The 17,848-nt window shown below is 41.0% G+C and overlaps 1 protein-coding gene across 2 annotated transcripts in view; it reads left to right on the top strand.

The window, feature by feature from the left end:
• The window catches only part of RABGAP1 (RAB GTPase activating protein 1), a 60,874-nt gene that overhangs the window by 6,709 nt on the left and 36,317 nt on the right, over positions 1–17,848 (top strand). For both annotated transcript variants that reach the window (XM_054646153.2, XM_054646154.2), the window contains 11 exons: positions 4,093–4,324; positions 4,745–4,949; positions 5,534–5,708; positions 5,979–6,136; positions 6,360–6,470; positions 7,104–7,170; positions 8,115–8,217; positions 9,531–9,700; positions 12,250–12,424; positions 13,037–13,130; positions 15,889–16,039. In XM_054646153.2, coding sequence (XP_054502128.1) covers positions 4,093–4,324; positions 4,745–4,949; positions 5,534–5,708; positions 5,979–6,136; positions 6,360–6,470; positions 7,104–7,170; positions 8,115–8,217; positions 9,531–9,700; positions 12,250–12,424; positions 13,037–13,130; positions 15,889–16,039 — 1,641 coding nt within the window. The remainder of the gene's footprint in view (positions 1–4,092; positions 4,325–4,744; positions 4,950–5,533; positions 5,709–5,978; positions 6,137–6,359; positions 6,471–7,103; positions 7,171–8,114; positions 8,218–9,530; positions 9,701–12,249; positions 12,425–13,036; positions 13,131–15,888; positions 16,040–17,848) is intronic.

The raw sequence follows: 17,848 nt of genomic DNA on the forward strand, positions 1-17,848 counted from the left end.
TTGTGGAAAACTTGACAGAAGGGAGAACGTATTCAAGAACCAGTTTTGTCAGTAATTTCTTCACTGCTGATGTCAGAAGTGGTAATTGGGTTTTGAGTAAGAGCTCTCTCCATCACTAGCTGTGGGTTTTTTCCCACTTTGCAGAATTCTTCCTAAAGTGCTTGGGATGAAACAGGCTGATTTTCAAGAACGTGGAACTGTGATTTTATCACAGCTTTCAGGTGGAAAGCAATATTAGCATACATGGATTTGACTGTATCTGTTAATTCAGAGATACACTGAAGTTTTCCCCAATGTGAAATGTTCTCTTTAAGAAACGTAGAAGAGTAGTTATAACTAACAACTTGGCATGAATCAGAGAACACGAGCTCTCTGTGAAAGGCTTGTGAGAGCTGGAAGGGCACTGGCATCTTCTCACTTGTAAAAGTGCTGTTCTGAAAAGAGACCCTTGTCGCCCTCTACTTTTTTTTGCTACTTAGAGCAACATTCATCCCAATTTGGATTTCAGCAGTTTTTAAGAAAAGTGGCACAAGTAAGGTAATCACTCCAAATTCCATCACTTAATGTGTTGAAAAGTGGATCTTCCCTAGAGTGAGTCAAGTTAATGTGTTCTTTTGGGAGATGGAAAGAGATATTCCACCATTGGAAGAAACCGATGTCTGTCTACGGCTGCATCCATGTCTTTAAAGATGATAAGAAATCCTGTGTTCTGCCTGTTGGACTGGGTGCTCCTCTTTTCCTTTGCAGTAGTTGTAACAGAGACTTTATCAAACATTTCTTGATGCTTTTGCTCTTCTTGCTTTTACCTCCCAACTGCTTTGTTTTTCTTGTGTTCCTTTGAGTCCGGGGCAAGACATTCTGTTATAGTGGCTCTTTCCTTTTACTTAAGACTTCAAATAAGTTCTATCAGTTAAGAGTCTCAAAACTGATCTTTTGCTTAATCTGGCAAAAAAGTTCACGTATGTTTTATGGTGGTTGTAGAAGGTGTCACTTCACATCATAGAATAGTCTAAAAAACATGAACATTTCTTGGGCATGGAGCCTGGTGGTCTGTGAAACCTGCTGAAAGGCTGTAGCCTCATGCTTGTCTTTATAATGCTGCAAATACCAGCAGCATCAAGATCGAGATCAGCATCAATACTTAGGAATTCAGAGTAGTCTCATAGTGGTACTTACCTTGAGAATGCTCCTGTGGCAGTGTCTGTAATCAGCTCCTGAAGCCTCGTTTGAGAGCCCAGGAGACAGACATGCTCATGTCAACCAGCTTCTCTGTTCCATCCTGTTATCCCCAAGGAAAATTTGGAGGCATGAAATGTCATAGTCTGCAACACTTCTTGCTCCACATGGGAGCTATTTGTATCACTGTTTGCCTCCAGAGTGGTTTATGAAATGCTGGCTGCAGGTGTGCTGTTTCTCATGATGAGGAAGGAAGAACATGAGCTCTGCTGCCTCCTGATCATCAGTTGTAAAATAAAGTTGTGCTGTTCTCTAGTTTGGCACTGAATGCCACAGAGCTTTGAAGGTCTTAAGCTTCTTTATGAATTTGGAGCCTGGACTAAGCACAAGCCTTGAACAAAGTGATTCACCTTGAGCTTTTCAGTATTCCAGTGTGGAGAGCCTTTGGTTATTGGCTGCAATCTGAGTGATTAATGCCAGTTTTCCATCTTAAACAAGAAATACAGTTTGGCTGCTGTCTCTGCTTTCCAGTGTTGTTCCTGTGTTTGCTCATGCCCACTGGCAGTGGGAGTGGGCTGGATTTAGGAAAGCTTTGCTGCTGGAGCACAGTGTGGAGCAGGAGTTCTGAGCTCCCAGCACAGCGAGACCTCTCCCAGCAGAGGTGGCAGCACATGCGTCAGGAGAAGGGAATAAATCCCAGTTCTGATAAATCCCCATGTGTGCTAAAGGAAGTTTGCTGCCTCCTTGTTAAAGGTTAAGTAAAATCAGTTTTGAGTTTAGTGAGAAATGGACAAAGCCATGATTAGGGTGGTGGTTTCTTTGCTCAGCCTCAGGCACTGATCAGGTGCAGCTGTTACTGTTCCCTCCTGCCCTTGGCTCTACCAGGCTGGCTCTGGTTTTGGGGCTCTAGTTGGGGTTGGGTTTCAGGCACATTTACACCTTCATGTGCCCTGTTCCCCTGATGTGGGGAATCCAAATGGGTGCATGAGAAACTTTGGTTGACGTGAAGTTAATGTTGGTTTGTGTTTTAGGCCTCGGTGTGCAGGCAGCTGGTTTGTTGCACTTGATTTTTGGGACTATGAGAATAGCAGGGCTCCTCTAGTACAAAAGTATGGTTACTGTGCCTTTTAAAATTCTTTTTGAGAGTAGTCTGGGCTGAGAAGGAAAGCTTTCTTGGAGAAATTAGTTAAAGTTGCTTTTTAAATGGGGTTTTGATGATGTTGTTTTAGAATATCTATAAGATGGTTTTTTATTTTTACATGCCTATTTTCTGTAAACAATTTGAATTTGTGTTTTTCTTGTCACTACTATTTTTGGGAAATATTATTTTCAAGATCATGTTTTATAGATGTAACATCTAGATATGTTATTCATACTGATTATTTTACCAAATAGAGTAGATCACAGTTCAGATTTTTTGGCTTTTAATCTTGATAGAATAGAACATTACCAAAGTCTGTTGACTGTGAGGAAAGGTGTATCAGATGCAGTTTTTACCAGAATGAATTTTAAATTCAGGTTTCATAGAGAACAGGTTCTGTAAACTAGAAGTTACTCTAGTTTTTTTGATATATAGCCTTTGAAGGGGCTGACAGGACACTATAATTAATTAATTCTATTTTGTTGCAAAACATATAAACTCCATACAGTAAAGGAACATGGTGTATCTTCCATCATCATCATCATCATCCATCATCATCTTTCTGATGATTGTATGCAAAGACCTGAATAATAAACATGATGCTTGAAACTCTTCTGCCTTTGATGACCTTGTGCAGGATTTTTCCACAATGTATCATGCAAATTAATACTAAAGTTGTTGGGAGGAAAATGGCAATATGTGGATTTCTGTAACTAGTTGCAGGTTACAGCTGCCTCCCTGTGTGGGTACACAGCTGAGTAAGGCAGTCACCCTGTCGTGCTCCTGGCAGGTGATCAGAGCACAGGAGTGTATTTTAATCTGTACAAAAAGTGACATTCTGTTTGCGGCAATTTCAAGAGCATGAATGTCTCTTGTTGTTATTGTTTAGATTCTGTAGCAAAACAGTCACTAGATTATTACTTTTTGGGCTAGTTGAATAGTTTGGTTTTTAGTAGCTGGTCAGTGAGTTTACAGAGAGGTGAGAATATGGAAGTGCTCCTAGGGTTGAGTTTTGGTGTCAGCAGGAACAACCACCAGCGGCTGCAGAAGTGTTAGAAGCAAGTGTCATTTGCTGATAGCATCTGGTAAATACTCTGCAAACTCGGTCACTTCCCTATTACCTGCAGAGGAATGGACAAACAGTTTCCTTAGAAGCAGTGTCTGAGAGCTTCCTGAAATGAATGCCTTCATTCCTTTTCCACTTCAGGACCTTATTTCACACTGTTGAGGTGGCTTCATGCTTTCATGTTGACTTCAATGAGCTCAAAGTCAGACTGCAGCTGAGCGTTGGGAAACAAAGCAAAGCTGTTGCTTCTCCTCAGCATGATGGCATAATCTTGTTCCAGATGCTTCTCTTCCTGTGAGACCTTACTGTCTTGCCCATAAAGCACATAACATATTTAATTATATTTGTCCCTTTCTGGTGTTAATCTGAGAATTGTTATAGCCCATACTGTGGGCATCTGTAAGTTTCTCTGTCAAAGGTAGTCTTTGTAGTTGGTGATTGAAGACTAGTTTGAAAGTAATCTCCCCGCTTTTTCTAGTGCTAGAAAATGCCTGCTTGTAGATTTGTTAGAGCAGGGAGGATATAATCCATGCTGGTGAGCACTTGCACCCTGCAGTTTGTGTTTACGGTTGTAACTGGGTTAAATTTGTTGACTGCTGCTTTGACTGGTAAATAAAAAGCAATATGAATGACTCTGTGCCTGAGGGGTGTTTTTTGTTGTTTGAACAGTCTTTTCTTCTTTTCTGTGTCCCAACTCTGTGGCTCTCAGATTGTGGGGAATGGAAGTGAGCAGCAGCTGCAGCGGGAGCTGGAAGACGTGCTGATGGATCCACCCATGGAGGATCAGGGCAGTGACCGGGACCATGGGGAAGTCAGAACTGATGGAGATGGGGAAGAACCTGTTGTCCTTGAAGCATCAGCATCCTCTACCATTAACCCAGTGTCGGTAGCAGGACTCCAGAAACCAGAAATGAGCCTGCCAGTGAAACCATCCCAAGGAGGTTAGAAAAAAAAAAGGGGAGGAATGCCTGGTAGTATCTTATGAACTTGTTTTTTGTGGGGAAAGTAAAGAGAATTTAGGTACACGTGTGGCCAGTAGCCTTTCCCCATGTCTCACATTATAATCACTTGGTGCAGTAAATTCCAGATTATGTATGTGATGGAAGAGTTAATATCTGCTGAACTGTCCTGTATTCTGAAAACACTGCTATACCAGCCCTGAGATGTGTGCACAAATATTAAGCTTACTTGCCTGGCTGTACAAAATAGAAGTACATGGCTCTCCTATAGTGTTTTGGCCTGGCCTGGCTTTTCTGTTCTTAGCCTCTCTTGTCCCCTATTCAGTGGGCAGCCAGTGTCTGACACTTCCCTTGCGGGTGCCTTGCCTTGTTTCTGACGTTCCCCCTCGTGTGCTGCCCTAGACTGTGAGGATTTGAGCCCCTTCACTCCAGTGACAGACGAGGACAGCGTGGTGTTCAGCAAGCTGACCTACCTGGGCTGCGCCTCGGTGAACGCGCCGCGCAGCGAGGTGGAGGCGCTGCGCATGATGTCCATCCTGCGGGGCCAGTGCCAGATCTCCCTGGATGTCACCCTGTCCGTGCCCAACGTCTCCGAGGGGACCGTGAGGTACGGGGCTCGCTGCTCTGGGGCTCTGCCTTCAGCTTGGCTCCTTTGGAAAGCAAACAAGCTGATGGGTTACCTGGCAGGAGACTTGAGCAGCTTGGATTATCTTTAGTGGGAGAAGTGGGTTTTACAGACATCTGTGAAAAGGGATCCTTTGAATTTGTTTACCAAACTCTACCAAAATGTACTGTGATGATCCAAGCTATCACCAAAGCCATAGTGAGACTGGGTATTGATAAGCACTTTGGAAATAGACTGGAAAGTAGTTTGGGAAATGTCTGATACGTGAGGCCTGACAGAGATGGGTCTGTCCACTGCCAAATATTAGTGTAACTCTTGGAAGACTAATCCCTGAAAACAATGGGGACATTATTGATGGAAACATTTGTGGTATTGTATTTTTTTTGTGATGTTCAATTTAAACATCATTATGGTGGTCATGGTTTGCAGTAAATGACAGGATGTAGTTTTTGTGGTGTACTTTCTCTAGGAGGTATGAAATTGTTAAAGCTTGCAAGTTATGTCTGGCTGAAATAATTCTTCTAAAGGTGCAAGCTCGCTTTTTTTTCCCCTCTCTATTTTAACAGACTTTTAGATCCTCAGACAAACACAGAAATAGCAAATTATCCAATCTATAAAATCCTTTTCTGTGTACGAGGGCACGATGGGACCCCTGAAAGTGATTGCTTTGCTTTCACTGAAAGCCACTACAATGCAGAACTCTTCAGGATTCATGTCTTCCGATGTGAAATCCAAGAGGCTGTAAGTGCAAGCTTTTTGTCAAATGATAATTACATACATGTAAATGTTATTATGAAATTTAAATGAAGTTTTTCGGGCACTTTAAGTAATGTAATTCATCCATCAACAAACCTTAGTTATGGGATAAGAATGCACAGTTAACAATTTATCCCAAGAAGCGCAGAAAAACAGTTAATTAGATGCTGAAACTGAATTATTTTCATACAATTTGTTGTGAATTAGTGAAAATCCAGGTTGTTTTCAGCTGGTGTTTGTGCACTCTGGCTGCAGGTGAGCCGAATCCTGTACAGCTTTGCCACTGCCTTCCGGCGCTCTGCCAAACAGACCCCGCTCTCAGCCACTGCCACCCCCCAGACTCCTGACAGCGACATCTTCACCTTCTCCGTGTCCCTGGAAATCAAAGAAGATGATGGGAAAGGTTATTTCAGGTAGAGATTCTTGTTCCTTGCAGTATGTGGTTCTGTTGGAAGGTGAGTGAATAGAGAGTGTGAAGCTGAGGTGGTCCCTAAATTCCCTTTTTGAGAGTTTCCTATTCTAGTTTAAATGAATCCCAGGTGTAAGGAGCTGCACCAGTGTCTGATGCTGGGTTTGGTATATGCAAAGAATGCAGCTAAACTGAGAATTCTTTTTTTCTTTTCTGATGAATAACAGTGCAGTTCCCAAAGACAAGGACAGGCAATGCTTCAAACTCCGCCAAGGGATTGATAAGAAGATTGTGATTTATGTGCAACAGACAACGAATAAAGAACTAGCTATTGAAAGGTAATGTCATCAACTTTTAAAAGACTCCTTTATCTGTATTTTGCCTCTGAGGGAGCAGGTTAGTAATTATTCTGTGGATGCTCCATTTGTGTGATTTAGTGCCACTCTTCTCTTGAGGATGAAGTGGGACATACCTGTGTGGGCCAAAAGTCCTTGTGAAAAGGCCAAAATGAAATCATAAAAGAGATCCTTGTGTTTCATCTGATCCTTGTCCCTACTGAAGGGTAAATTTTATGCAAATATGTCTAAAAGACCAAAAAATAGCCACCAAAGGAAGGGCAGAAGACTGCAGGCCAAGTGTTGTTGTGGTATAGGGAACCCTTGTTAGCAGTGACTTTATTAGACTGTTCTTTAAAACTAAGGTAATGGAACAATTTCCAGGCTGCTGTAAACAGGGTAAAACCATCTTGTAAATATGATTCTGAAATCCTGCTCAATGTTTTTGATGTTGGCTTGATTGTTTTGCTGGATGTGCTTGATGCTGCTTTCAAATGTCAAGGTTTGTTGATGTTTGTCAGTGGATTCATGGGCTGTTTGTGATGTATGACAGCAAGTACTTAGATAAGAAATGTTAATGGTTTGTTTATGAGCATGTCCAAGTTTTGCAGTTACATTTTTTGCCTGTCTTTGCAGATGTTTTGGCCTTCTCCTTAGCCGTGGGAAAGACGTTCGGAGTGGCGACATGCACCTTTTGGATTTGGTAAGGATCTTTCTGAACAAAGCTCAGTAAGAACTTGGGCTATGATTGTGCATGATGTCAGGATGGACAGAGAACACTCCTGCAGCTGTTGATGGGAATTGATGGTGTAGGTTCCACTGCTGAGGGTGAGGCTCTGGCCAGTTGAGTTCAATCCCTGCCTCTGCTGCTCAGTTAGAATGTGACCTGGTGCTTGGTCAGGGAACTTGCCCAGTTTTACAGTCAGTCATGACTGTTCTCTTTCAGGGGCCAGAAATAAGAAACATAGAACCTTATTTTTAGACATGCTGAATATTAAAGTGCTGTGCTTTAAACATGGAAAGTTTTACAGCATAGTTATCAGTGTGAGAATCGAGGCCTGAGAGGCTTCCAATGTAACACAGAACTAGTGGGTGCTTTGTTCTTATGACTCACTTTTCTCTATAAAGTAATGATAGGGATCATTTGACTTCACAAGGCTGAAGTGACAACAAATTTGCTGGTATTTATGCAGTGCATAGTGACTACTCAAAAGGGTTTAATACTACGTGAATAATTTTGTTTTCTACCAGGCTTTGGATTGCCCAGAAAATAAGGTTGTTGGGAAGACAGACAAGCTGAACATTAGATAAAATATTGATTTGGTTCTTAGTGACTGAATAACATGTGTTGTGTTCTCATCCACACCTCTTTAAACTGAGAGTTGCTGTTAAATGGCCACCTCCAAAAAGACTGGTCATACCATGTACTAATAGAATAATTAGTATTAATTGGCCTTTCTGTGTTATCAGCATGGACACCAAGGATTGCAGGGGAACTCTGTTATTTCCTTCAGAGATGATCTCTCCTGCAGACTCTGTCACATGCCCCTTCCTTACTGTGCAGTAGCTCTTTCACAGGACTGGCACTACATAATGTAGAAACTTCTTCAATTAAAAAAAACAAACATAAACTTCCCTTGTTTTTAGGAGTCCATGGGTAAAAGTTCTGATGGGAAATCATACGTGATCACTGGGAGCTGGAATCAAAAGTCTCCACACTTCCAGTTTGTAAATGAAGAAACACCAAAAGGTATGAATGTTGCCAGGTGTTATCCCGAGGCAGGGAAATTACTTCCATAGTGGGCATTGGATCAGTTCTCTTTCCAGAAGAATCCCACAAAAGACTATATATATTATTATTTATATATTCCATTCTATTGTATATATTATATAATTATATATTATATATATATATTATATTATTATATATATTCCATTCATTCCATTCCTATTATATATATTCCATTCACAGGATGGAATATATTCTCAGAGTGTAGGGTGCTAAATGCAGTATGAAATTAAAGAAAAAAAAAAAATATATATAAATAAAAGCAAGCAGTGTTCAGTAATATGTTGTAGGAGCTGTGTCCTCGTTGGAGGCTCTGCAGGTGTGGGGCAGGATGCAGGTGCTCTGTGCACCTCTGGACCTTTTCCAGAATCCCATTGAGAATTGCACAAAATGACTTTTGCAGGCACTTGCTTTGCTCAGTGTCTTATGGTCAGTTCAATTTTTTTCCAAACCCAGGTTTTTAATTAAACAGAAGGATTCCCATACCTGTGAAAATGAAAGCAAACCACTCCAAGTGTCGTCCCAAAACAGCTGATGTTGCATTGCTCTCTCGAGTCCTGAAAGAGAATGTCATTACTTCTTTGAAGATGTCAGCTGAATTATCATCTTTTCAATCTCTTGTCACTGTTGTGTGCCAGAGGTTGGGAAGTTAATGGGAATTGACTGGGCAAAGTCATGAATTCAGCTGCTGGGCACAGGCTGGTGCTGGAGTGGATGCCATCCTGCCTGAAGGACACAATTTATCATCCCCTGCCAGAGACATCTCACAGGTCACTGAGCCCTGTTGCCTCCTGTTGGAGCATCAGAGTGTGTAGTCAATTTTTGGAACTTCACAGCTGAGATGGTCTTAAATGCCTTTAATGTCATGGTATTAAACAGTTAAGTAACTTCTAAAACAAAAAAGAATTGAAGTGTAATTAGGCTGGATGGCCAGAGGTCTGCACTGTGCAGTTAAGAGCACAGATCCTCTATAATGTTTAATGAAGGTTTTGGATACAATTTCAGTGGGATTTGAAAAAGCAGAATTTTTATTCTTTTTAACAAGATCATTTTTTTGGCTTGAAGGCTGGAATTTCCTTACTCTGGTGAATAGTGCATAGTGATCCAATTTTGATATTTTGAAGCTTGTAGGGTTTTGAGATGTTAAATTAGGGGGAAAATCGATTCTGAAAAGGAAAGTTTCCTTTGTTCTTCCATGTTACTGGGAAAGGGGTTATGGAATATTTTATTTGAAATGTTTCTTTTCACACTGTGGCTTCATTTTCTCTCTCTAGATAAAGTGTTGTTCATGACCACTGCTGTGGATTTGGTCATAACTGAGGTGCAGGAGCCCGTTCGATTCATTCTGGAGACAAAAGTCAGAGTTTGCTCACCTAATGAGAGGCTGTTCTGGCCCTTCAGCAAACGGAGCTCAACTGAAAATTTCTTCTTAAAATTGAAACAGGTAATGTGTTAAAAAATAAAGAAATAAAATTGACAATTAATAGGCTGTTTCTCCCTATGATTGCTAAAACCTTTACTGATATAATGTTCATAATGCAGCATTTTCCTCCTGATTCAAAGAGGTAAAATAAATGCACTTCACTTTGAGAAAAGCTACCCTTTATTGTGCTGATTGTTGCTGGCTATCTGCAGTTCCCATAAAGAGCCTGAAATAGCCTTTTTGATAGCTTTGATGAGTCTGTGAGGTTACAGAGAGGCTTATGGATTTCCCAGCCAAACCACAGCCAGAAAAGGAAGGGAGGATTTATCTGCAAACTGGGGCTGTGCTGAGATTTGCTGCCATAAGGGTGTAGAGGAATAATTGTGTAAAATTAAGGGCTAAGAGAAAAAAAAGTCCTTACTATAATCCTGGTGACATGGTATCTGATAGATCACTAAACTTATTTTATCATGCAGATTGAACAATTCTTTTGAAGTGTTTTTAGATGAGCAAACATCCACATGGAATTCCAAAGGAAATCATTTTTTGTCAAAGTCTATTTTCCCCTTCTGCATGGTTGGAAACAGAGATTTCACACATACCCCAAGTTTGCCCTGGGGAATAAAAAATCCAAGCAACCACAAAAAATCCCTAGAACTTGTTAAAAAATTTTACTGTTTTTTCCAACTTACTTTTTTACCCATCTCCTAAAAATGGAAGCATTATTTCTCTCCAGGATATTCCTAATAACAGCACAAGGCAATAACTTAGTCTCAAAATAAGGCTGGTAAGTTGAAGGTCCAAGTCACTGAAGATCATGTACTTGAAATAGCTGCTATTCTTCTGCTCTAGAAACTATTGTTCTGAAATGAAAGTCCTGTTTAAAGAGCTGGAAATGTATAAAAGCAAATAACAATGTGGATGTACGTGCCCTCTCCAGGCTTAGCAATTCTGGGTGCAGCCCAAAAAGAAAGCAGTGCTGGAGTCCTAATTTCTTGATAAGTGTTCTTATTTAAAGAGGTTTTGAGTTAAGCAAGAGGCTTTTCTTCATTCTTTTTACACTTGCCTTTAAGTGCTAACAAAGAATGGCATCTGGGTAGTAACAAAGATGAAGTTCACCAAGGATTCTTTTTCTATGTAAAGAAAAAACCCTTTCCTTCAAAGTTTAAGGTGGAAAAATTCTTCATGGATGAGCTCAGCCTTTTTATTCAGAATATTTTTGAGGTGGAGCATGTAGAGGCTGTTGGGCTATAAATATTCTACAGCCTCCAAAAGGTGCCTTTTCTGTTTGGCAGTTTAAAGGAAGCTTATCTTACTGAGCTAATTCTGGATCTTTTGTCTTACCAAATTCACAGACATTGTGACTTATCTTGGCCAATTTTCTTTTTCCACAGACACTGTCAGGTTATCCAACTTGCAGTGTTTACTAATGGAAGATTATCAAAACTCGTAGTGGAAGCAACAAATATAGAATGTACTGCCTGATAAGCCTGGAAGGGAAACCTGTTTCTGTGGAGTCATGATTAGCCTATTAAAAGTACAGCTGTGTAGAATTGGCTTATCTTACTTTGGCAGTGGTTCTTTATTCGGAAATGGTGAAAGCAGAGGGATTTTATTTGCTCCGATTGCATTTAGTGGTTTAGTCATTTTTAATTTTGATGTATTTCTCTTCATTTTTAATGCTCCAAAGAATAAAATTGAGCACTGGGAGCTTAGTGTGGAGCATAATTTTGAATCTTATTTCCCTCTTTTCTTCACCTTCTCTTTTCTGCTCTCTATTTTTATTCATTTATGAAAAAAAATCTAAGTCCTTAAAATATATTAATATTTTAGAACTGCTTCACAAAGAAAAATCCCTTTTTAAGGGAAAGGAAGGTACCAAAGCATTGAAAATTATGGAGAAACAGGGTCACAGAGTAGGCTTTGGAACTCAGCAATTTGTACACAGCAGCAGTGTATACACAGAATTGGAAGCTTTGCCAAAGACCATTGCCGTGGGAAAATCATGGAATCCCAGACTGCTTTGGTTTGGAAGGGATCTTAAAGCTCATCTCGTTCAAATAAATATGAACAAATTTTTAGGACTACTTTTGCCACCATTAGTATCCCCAGAAACCTTTTCTATTTTAGCTCATTTTATAAATTCTCTTTGAAGAAGAATTTGACATAATTTTTAAGCTTTTGCTTTCAATTTTTCACTACTGTTTGAATAAAGGCAAAGTTGCTGCATATTGAGGAACCTTCTTGTCTTAGACCACAGATGCATTTATAGCTTTAAAAATCAGTGCATTTGTGCCCAGTTCATTGATGGCTGGAAAGATGAGCTCCCTGTGGACAGCAGATCCAAGTGCCCCTCGTGCCTGTGGGTGCAGCACGCTCCCAGCAGGGGTCAGGGAGCTCTGCCAGCCTGCCCCTTGCATTGAATGTGTCCCAGGTGTGAACATTCCTCACTGTAGAATGGGATGGAAGTTGTTCCTCAGCTCTCCTGCTCTGGAAAGAGAAGGCAGAGCCTTAGGAAGTGATGTGGCATTTGTGTGTCTTCCTGAGTGAAATGAGCCTTGTTTTCCTAGATAAAGCAGAAGGACAGGAAGAACAACTCGGACACTCTGTATGAGGTTGTGTGCCTGGAAAGTGAATCTGAGAGGGAGAGAAGGAAAACCACAGCCAGCCCCTCCCTGCGCCTGCCCCAGTCGGGCTCGCAGGGCTCCATGATCCCATCGCCTCCAGAGGATGATGAAGAGGAGGGTGAGAAGCTCCTGTGCTTTGTGGACTTTGAGAAAGGGCAGTTGGTGAATAATGTGGTTGTAAAAGATGTGGGATCCTTTCCAGTCAGAATCTGCCTGATTGAGGGGTTCTTTCCTGCTGGAATATTGCAAGATCCCACAGCCAGTGTCCTGGCATTCCTGGTCAGCCTCTCCCTCATCTGGCTCTTCAGTGTCCCTGCTTTTCTCAGCCCAGGCCTCCTGTGCTGTATTTGGGACAACATGGAAAAGGGCTCCTCAAAACTGGGGATTATCATGTGGCTTCTGCCCCTCCCTGAGCAACTGTGGACAGGTTTGAGAGCAGAAGGAGAAGCTGGTGTTATTTGGAAATGTCAGCAGGCAGTGGTTAGTGGAGAGTCAGACATCTGGGAGAGATGAAACTGTACCAGGACCTGCCCAGCTTGGAACTTAATGTATTTTCAAGAACTTCTGCTTTTAAAAAATTTTTTTAAAGCAAACCACAACCACTTCTGAGTATAGAAACATTTGGCATTACAAAGATGAAATGGAGATAACTTGGGTTTCTGCTTTTTCACTTTTCCTGCTGGCCTTCCATGTGGCCTTGGCTGAAGTGTCCCTTCTGTTCTCTTGGCAGACAATGATGAACCACTCTTAAGTGGTTCTGGAGATGTTTCCAAAGAGTGTGCAGAAAAAATTCTTGAAACGTGGGGAGAGCTGCTGTCCAAGTGGTAAGTGGTAAAATCACATTCTGAAAATTACAGTTCTGAATATTCTCACTCTGTTTGCTCCTTCTGCTTGGAGTTTTTATTTCCAGAGGCTGTGATACAAGATTAGTTTGGATTTAGTTCTCTGTCCATCCCCACCCCTTATTCTCTGGCTTGTTTTCTGATTTCTTTAGAGGGTGTTATAAATATTTTAGTTTTTGAGTGCATGTTTAGTGTGTAGAAATTCACTTATGCTGTGTCTTTAGTTGGTTCTGCCTTAAAATTCTACTTATCTTCAGGTTCCTTGGGATTTTATTAAAGGAAAAACTAAACTAAGTAGTGTAGAGAAAATGCAGCTCTTGCTTTGTCTATTCTGCACAGATCACTTCCATTCCTCTTTGTAATTCTGACTGGGTGCACAGCCAATTTTTCCTGCAGCTGTCATATCTTAGAGACTGTAGCTTAAGAAATGGGAGATTTGGACTTGGATAGAGAAGATGTTTTTCCTCCCTTATCTAAAGGAAGACTCCAGAGCCTGCCAAGAAGGAAGTACATGAGCTCTGCTGTTTTTCCCTGGAAAATGTCAGTGTACAAGAAGAGTGTTTCTTGACAGTCCAATTGCAAATGCAACACAATCCTCCTTTGGTGAGGGATTGTTTTATTCATCTTGACGTAGTCTGAGCAGTTCCAAAGTGATGCTGATTGCTGTGAAATTCAGGGGTTTTGTTAGGTTTTATTTTTTCCCCACAAAGGGGGTGATGGGCAGCATGAGACTGAGCTCAAACAGGCTTCATTTTGACTCTGGCTTTAATTGTGGCCTTTTGCTTCCTGAAGTCAATGAGAGCAGGGCAAGGGCTGGACAGCAAGTCCAAGGTTGAGTGGGGTATTGGATCAAGGAGTAGGACAGCAGAGATTGGAGCCAGTCACGCGGCTTAGATGAGAAAAAGGATTGATGTGACCACTTAGACAGGAATCTCTTTAAATTAAGATAATAACTGTTTAGTATTTTCTGCAGTTATTGCTTATTTGAATGAGTCGTTTTCCTTCCACTTTGGTTTTGCACTAAGTGGACACATTTGTAGGAGGGGAAGGCTGTGGTAAAATGATATATGATCCCTTTTCCCTCTCCTAGATTTGGAGAAACATCTTTGCCAGATGAGCTCTCTGCATCTGCTGCTGTGAGAAAGTTTCTTTCAATGTGCATTTTTTTTTGTAATTCTTCCAAGGGCTCGGAGATAATTAAGCCACCTGACTCCCATTGGAAATGTTTTGGCAGCTCTAAGAGGATATGAAATGCTTCTGTGCTAATGCTGGCAACAGCTTTAATGTGTGTTAAAGGGCTTTCCTTCTTAACTAAAAACGTGTATTTGGAAGCAATGATCCCCCAGCTTTTAACATAAGAGGATTGGAAACAATAAAAATCAGACTTCAGGTAGTTTCATGCTAGTTTTTAGAATTGTGTAATTAGATGTGTATATTAATTTAATATTTGGTATTTTGTGATACCAAAGAATATTTGGCTGATGTTTCATAACTGCTGAGTCACACAATTTTCTCATTTCAAACATAGTTGGGAAGAATCCAGTAGTGTGTAGCCTTTAGTCTACAGCCTTCATGACTGTATTCATTGGAACTACTGTTGTACTTCCTCTGATCTGAGATTGAGGCAAAGCAGTTTCATAGGCCTTTACAGAAATACTGAGTATTTTGTATATGGGAAGTATTTTATCTAAATATACTTACGTATTATAAAAGCATAATAAATGCTTTATAAAGATATGTCTCTAATGACATTGATATAAATGTAACTACCTTATAAATATTATTTCTATTTTAGTTGGTTTCTTTTAGACAAAGCACAGTGAAGGAGAACATGATGGTCCTGGGTTCTGTGCAATAAATACTGATTTAAATGTCTGCCTTGTTAGTCTCTAGATTATTGTGTCAGAACACTGTAGACTGGAGAAAGGCCATAGGGAATCCCAGTCTGTGTGAAATTATTATCCACATATCTGTTAGACTGTTACAAACATTAATAAATGCCAGTTTATTAAGAACATAATGCAGTTGATGTGACACAAGTTCATCTTTCTGCCTGGCTTTGTCTGTCAGTTCTCTTGATCATTTTATCCAGAAGTTTGTTTTTTAGTAACTGCTGAAAAATAGTAATTTCTATGATTTAAGACTGTGTCTTTTGGGGATTTTTATATATAAGCCACAAATGAGCTGTTCAGCTTAACGTGCTGTAAGTGCATAAATTACATACATGTAGGTTTAGTTTTTACAGCTTGCAGTGCTGTAATTTATGAGCTGTCAGTGGTCTTGCTGGAAGGAGCTGTTCAGCTGGGGCTGGCTGTGCAGTGAGGCTGCCCTGGTGCAGGGGTGCAGCTGGAGAAGCAGGAGAGGTGACTCTCAGAGCTCTGACTCCTCTGTCCCTCCCTCCCTCCCTGAGAAGGTCACCTCCTGCTAGGAGACTTCTGCAGACTGCTCATTTTGGGGTAGTTTAAACTTGGAATTTACAGGCTGTGACCTCTGTCCTCTAGCATTTAATGTAGTGTTTGGTTTGTTGAATGTTTTATATATATATATATATATATATATATATATATAAAAATTTAATGGGAGTCAAGAAAATAGTTTGGGAAGTAGTTCTCCAAATTGTATTTATTTTACACGACTTGAATCTCACGTGGAGGGGTGGAGTGCCTGGCAGGGGTGCTGTGTGTGCTGTTCCAGCCGGGTTTCTGTGCTTGTTGGGGCAGTAACCGAGCGCTCCCTGCAGGCACCTGAACCTGAGCGTGCGGCCCAAGACGCTGTCGGCGCTGGTGCGGAGCGGCGTCCCCGAGGCGCTGCGGGGCGAGGTGTGGCAGCTGCTGGCAGGGTGTCACAACAACGACCACCTGGTGGAGAAGTACAGGATCCTCATCACAAAGGTACCGTGGCTTTTTTCAGCTCTTTTCCCCCATTTCTGAAAGGGTGGGAGTACGGCAGCTTCAGGCGTACTCTTGCCTGAGGGTCCCTTAGTGTACCTGGATCTATCACCAAGTGACTGTGATTCAATCCTCCAGCAAAACCCTACAGAGCTGCTGGTGGCATTGCACTGCTTTCCTTTTACAGTCCTGTTTCACCCAGCCGAGTTCTGAGTTTGTAAAAAATAAATATCCTATTAATTGCTTTCATAATGGATAGATTAATTTTCTTTGCTTGTTTGGCTTTTCTGAATGGAAGCTGAATTTTGTTGTGTTGTCTCAGTGTTTATGCTAAAAATCCAACACTAGTAGAAATTGCAGCCTTTTTGGTAGAAAGAAAACAGAACAACGTGGATGTTTTTGCATTGGACAGCAGTTTTGTGACTTCTCATCTTGAATACTGACCCCAGTAAGGTAGGAAGAGGATATAAGAATTGTTTGTAAAGACATCACTCAGTGGTTCTCAAAGTTCAAGCAACGAATGGGTCACAAAATGAAATGTCACCTTCTTATCCAGAAAACTGATGTGTTAATTTGGATTTGACCATTATCTGTATAGCTACATTGGATTTTATTGCTTTCATCAAACATGCAAGTCTAGAAGGACTGTATTAGAAATTATTAATGATACAGCTTAAGTACAAATATTACAGAAGTTAATTATTCACCAGTTAAAAAGCAAAACAAGTGAATCAGCCTTTGTATCTCTATATTTTGATGGCATGGATTCACAAGGAGCAATTAAAGACCTTAGTCCGAGGGCAGGAGGGCTTCTGAAATTAAACTCAGTTTCTACTGGAGTCATGCAGGAGGGATCCTACATAATGTGAATGAATCATGTTAAATCAGCTAAAAATGTTCTGTATATGAAAATAAGTATTTTCATATAATTGATGAATATAGAAAAAACTTGATCCAAATTCCTTAATGCTGGTTTATGCATTGTAGAGCTGTAACAGGGATTTTATGGTGAATAAATCATATAAGTAATGTGGAGGTTGAGTGCTCTGGCAAGGAGTGATCACAGCTATCCTGTTGTGTTATTTTAATTGCCTGGTGAGTAGCTGTCAGCCTCACTTGTTTCTCTGTTTCAGTGTTTTGGTATCAGAATGCAAAAGATGATGTCTTTGTGGCACAGTTGGTGACACGTTCTGCTACTATCTTTGTCAGCTGGAAGGGGATAGTGTAACATTTCATTTTTAAACCTGTGAAACCTTTCCACTCCTTGTCATTTGGCTGAGACAAAGAAAGTAACCTGCATCTCTTGCTGGAAGCATCTCTGGAGTGCGAGTGTAAGGGAGAGTGGGCTGGCCCTGCCCTGTGTTCTGCTGAAAAGCACTGGCTATGCCTGCAGTGCTCGTTCAGCACAGAAACTAATTAAGGAATTGGAGAGAATGGGTCCTGGGTGACCATTTTCAGGCCCTGCTGTAGTCTCATGAGGTCTGTGATATATCAGCAGCACACCAGCTCCAGCAAATGAAAATTGTGTTGACCTCCCTAATCTGGAGGTGCCATATTAGCCCAGTGCCATCCAGTGCTGTTTGTTTTGTTGTGACTGAAATACAGAAACAGGCTGGGACTGTTCCTGTGGAAGGGACAGAGGTTGGTGTTTGAGCACAGAAATGTGTGCTTGGTTCACGGGGGAATTGGGATTTCTTCAGTCTGCAGGCAGTGGAAGAAGTGCAAGGTTTTAAACAGGGTTATCTTTCAGTGCCTGTGTGGAGGTACTGGAGAGGAGAGCAGACAAAAAATGCAAGGATTGTTTGGGAGGCT

Source organism: Agelaius phoeniceus, chromosome 21, assembly GCF_051311805.1.
Source record: "Agelaius phoeniceus isolate bAgePho1 chromosome 21, bAgePho1.hap1, whole genome shotgun sequence".
Classification (NCBI taxonomy): domain Eukaryota; kingdom Metazoa; phylum Chordata; class Aves; order Passeriformes; family Icteridae; genus Agelaius; species Agelaius phoeniceus.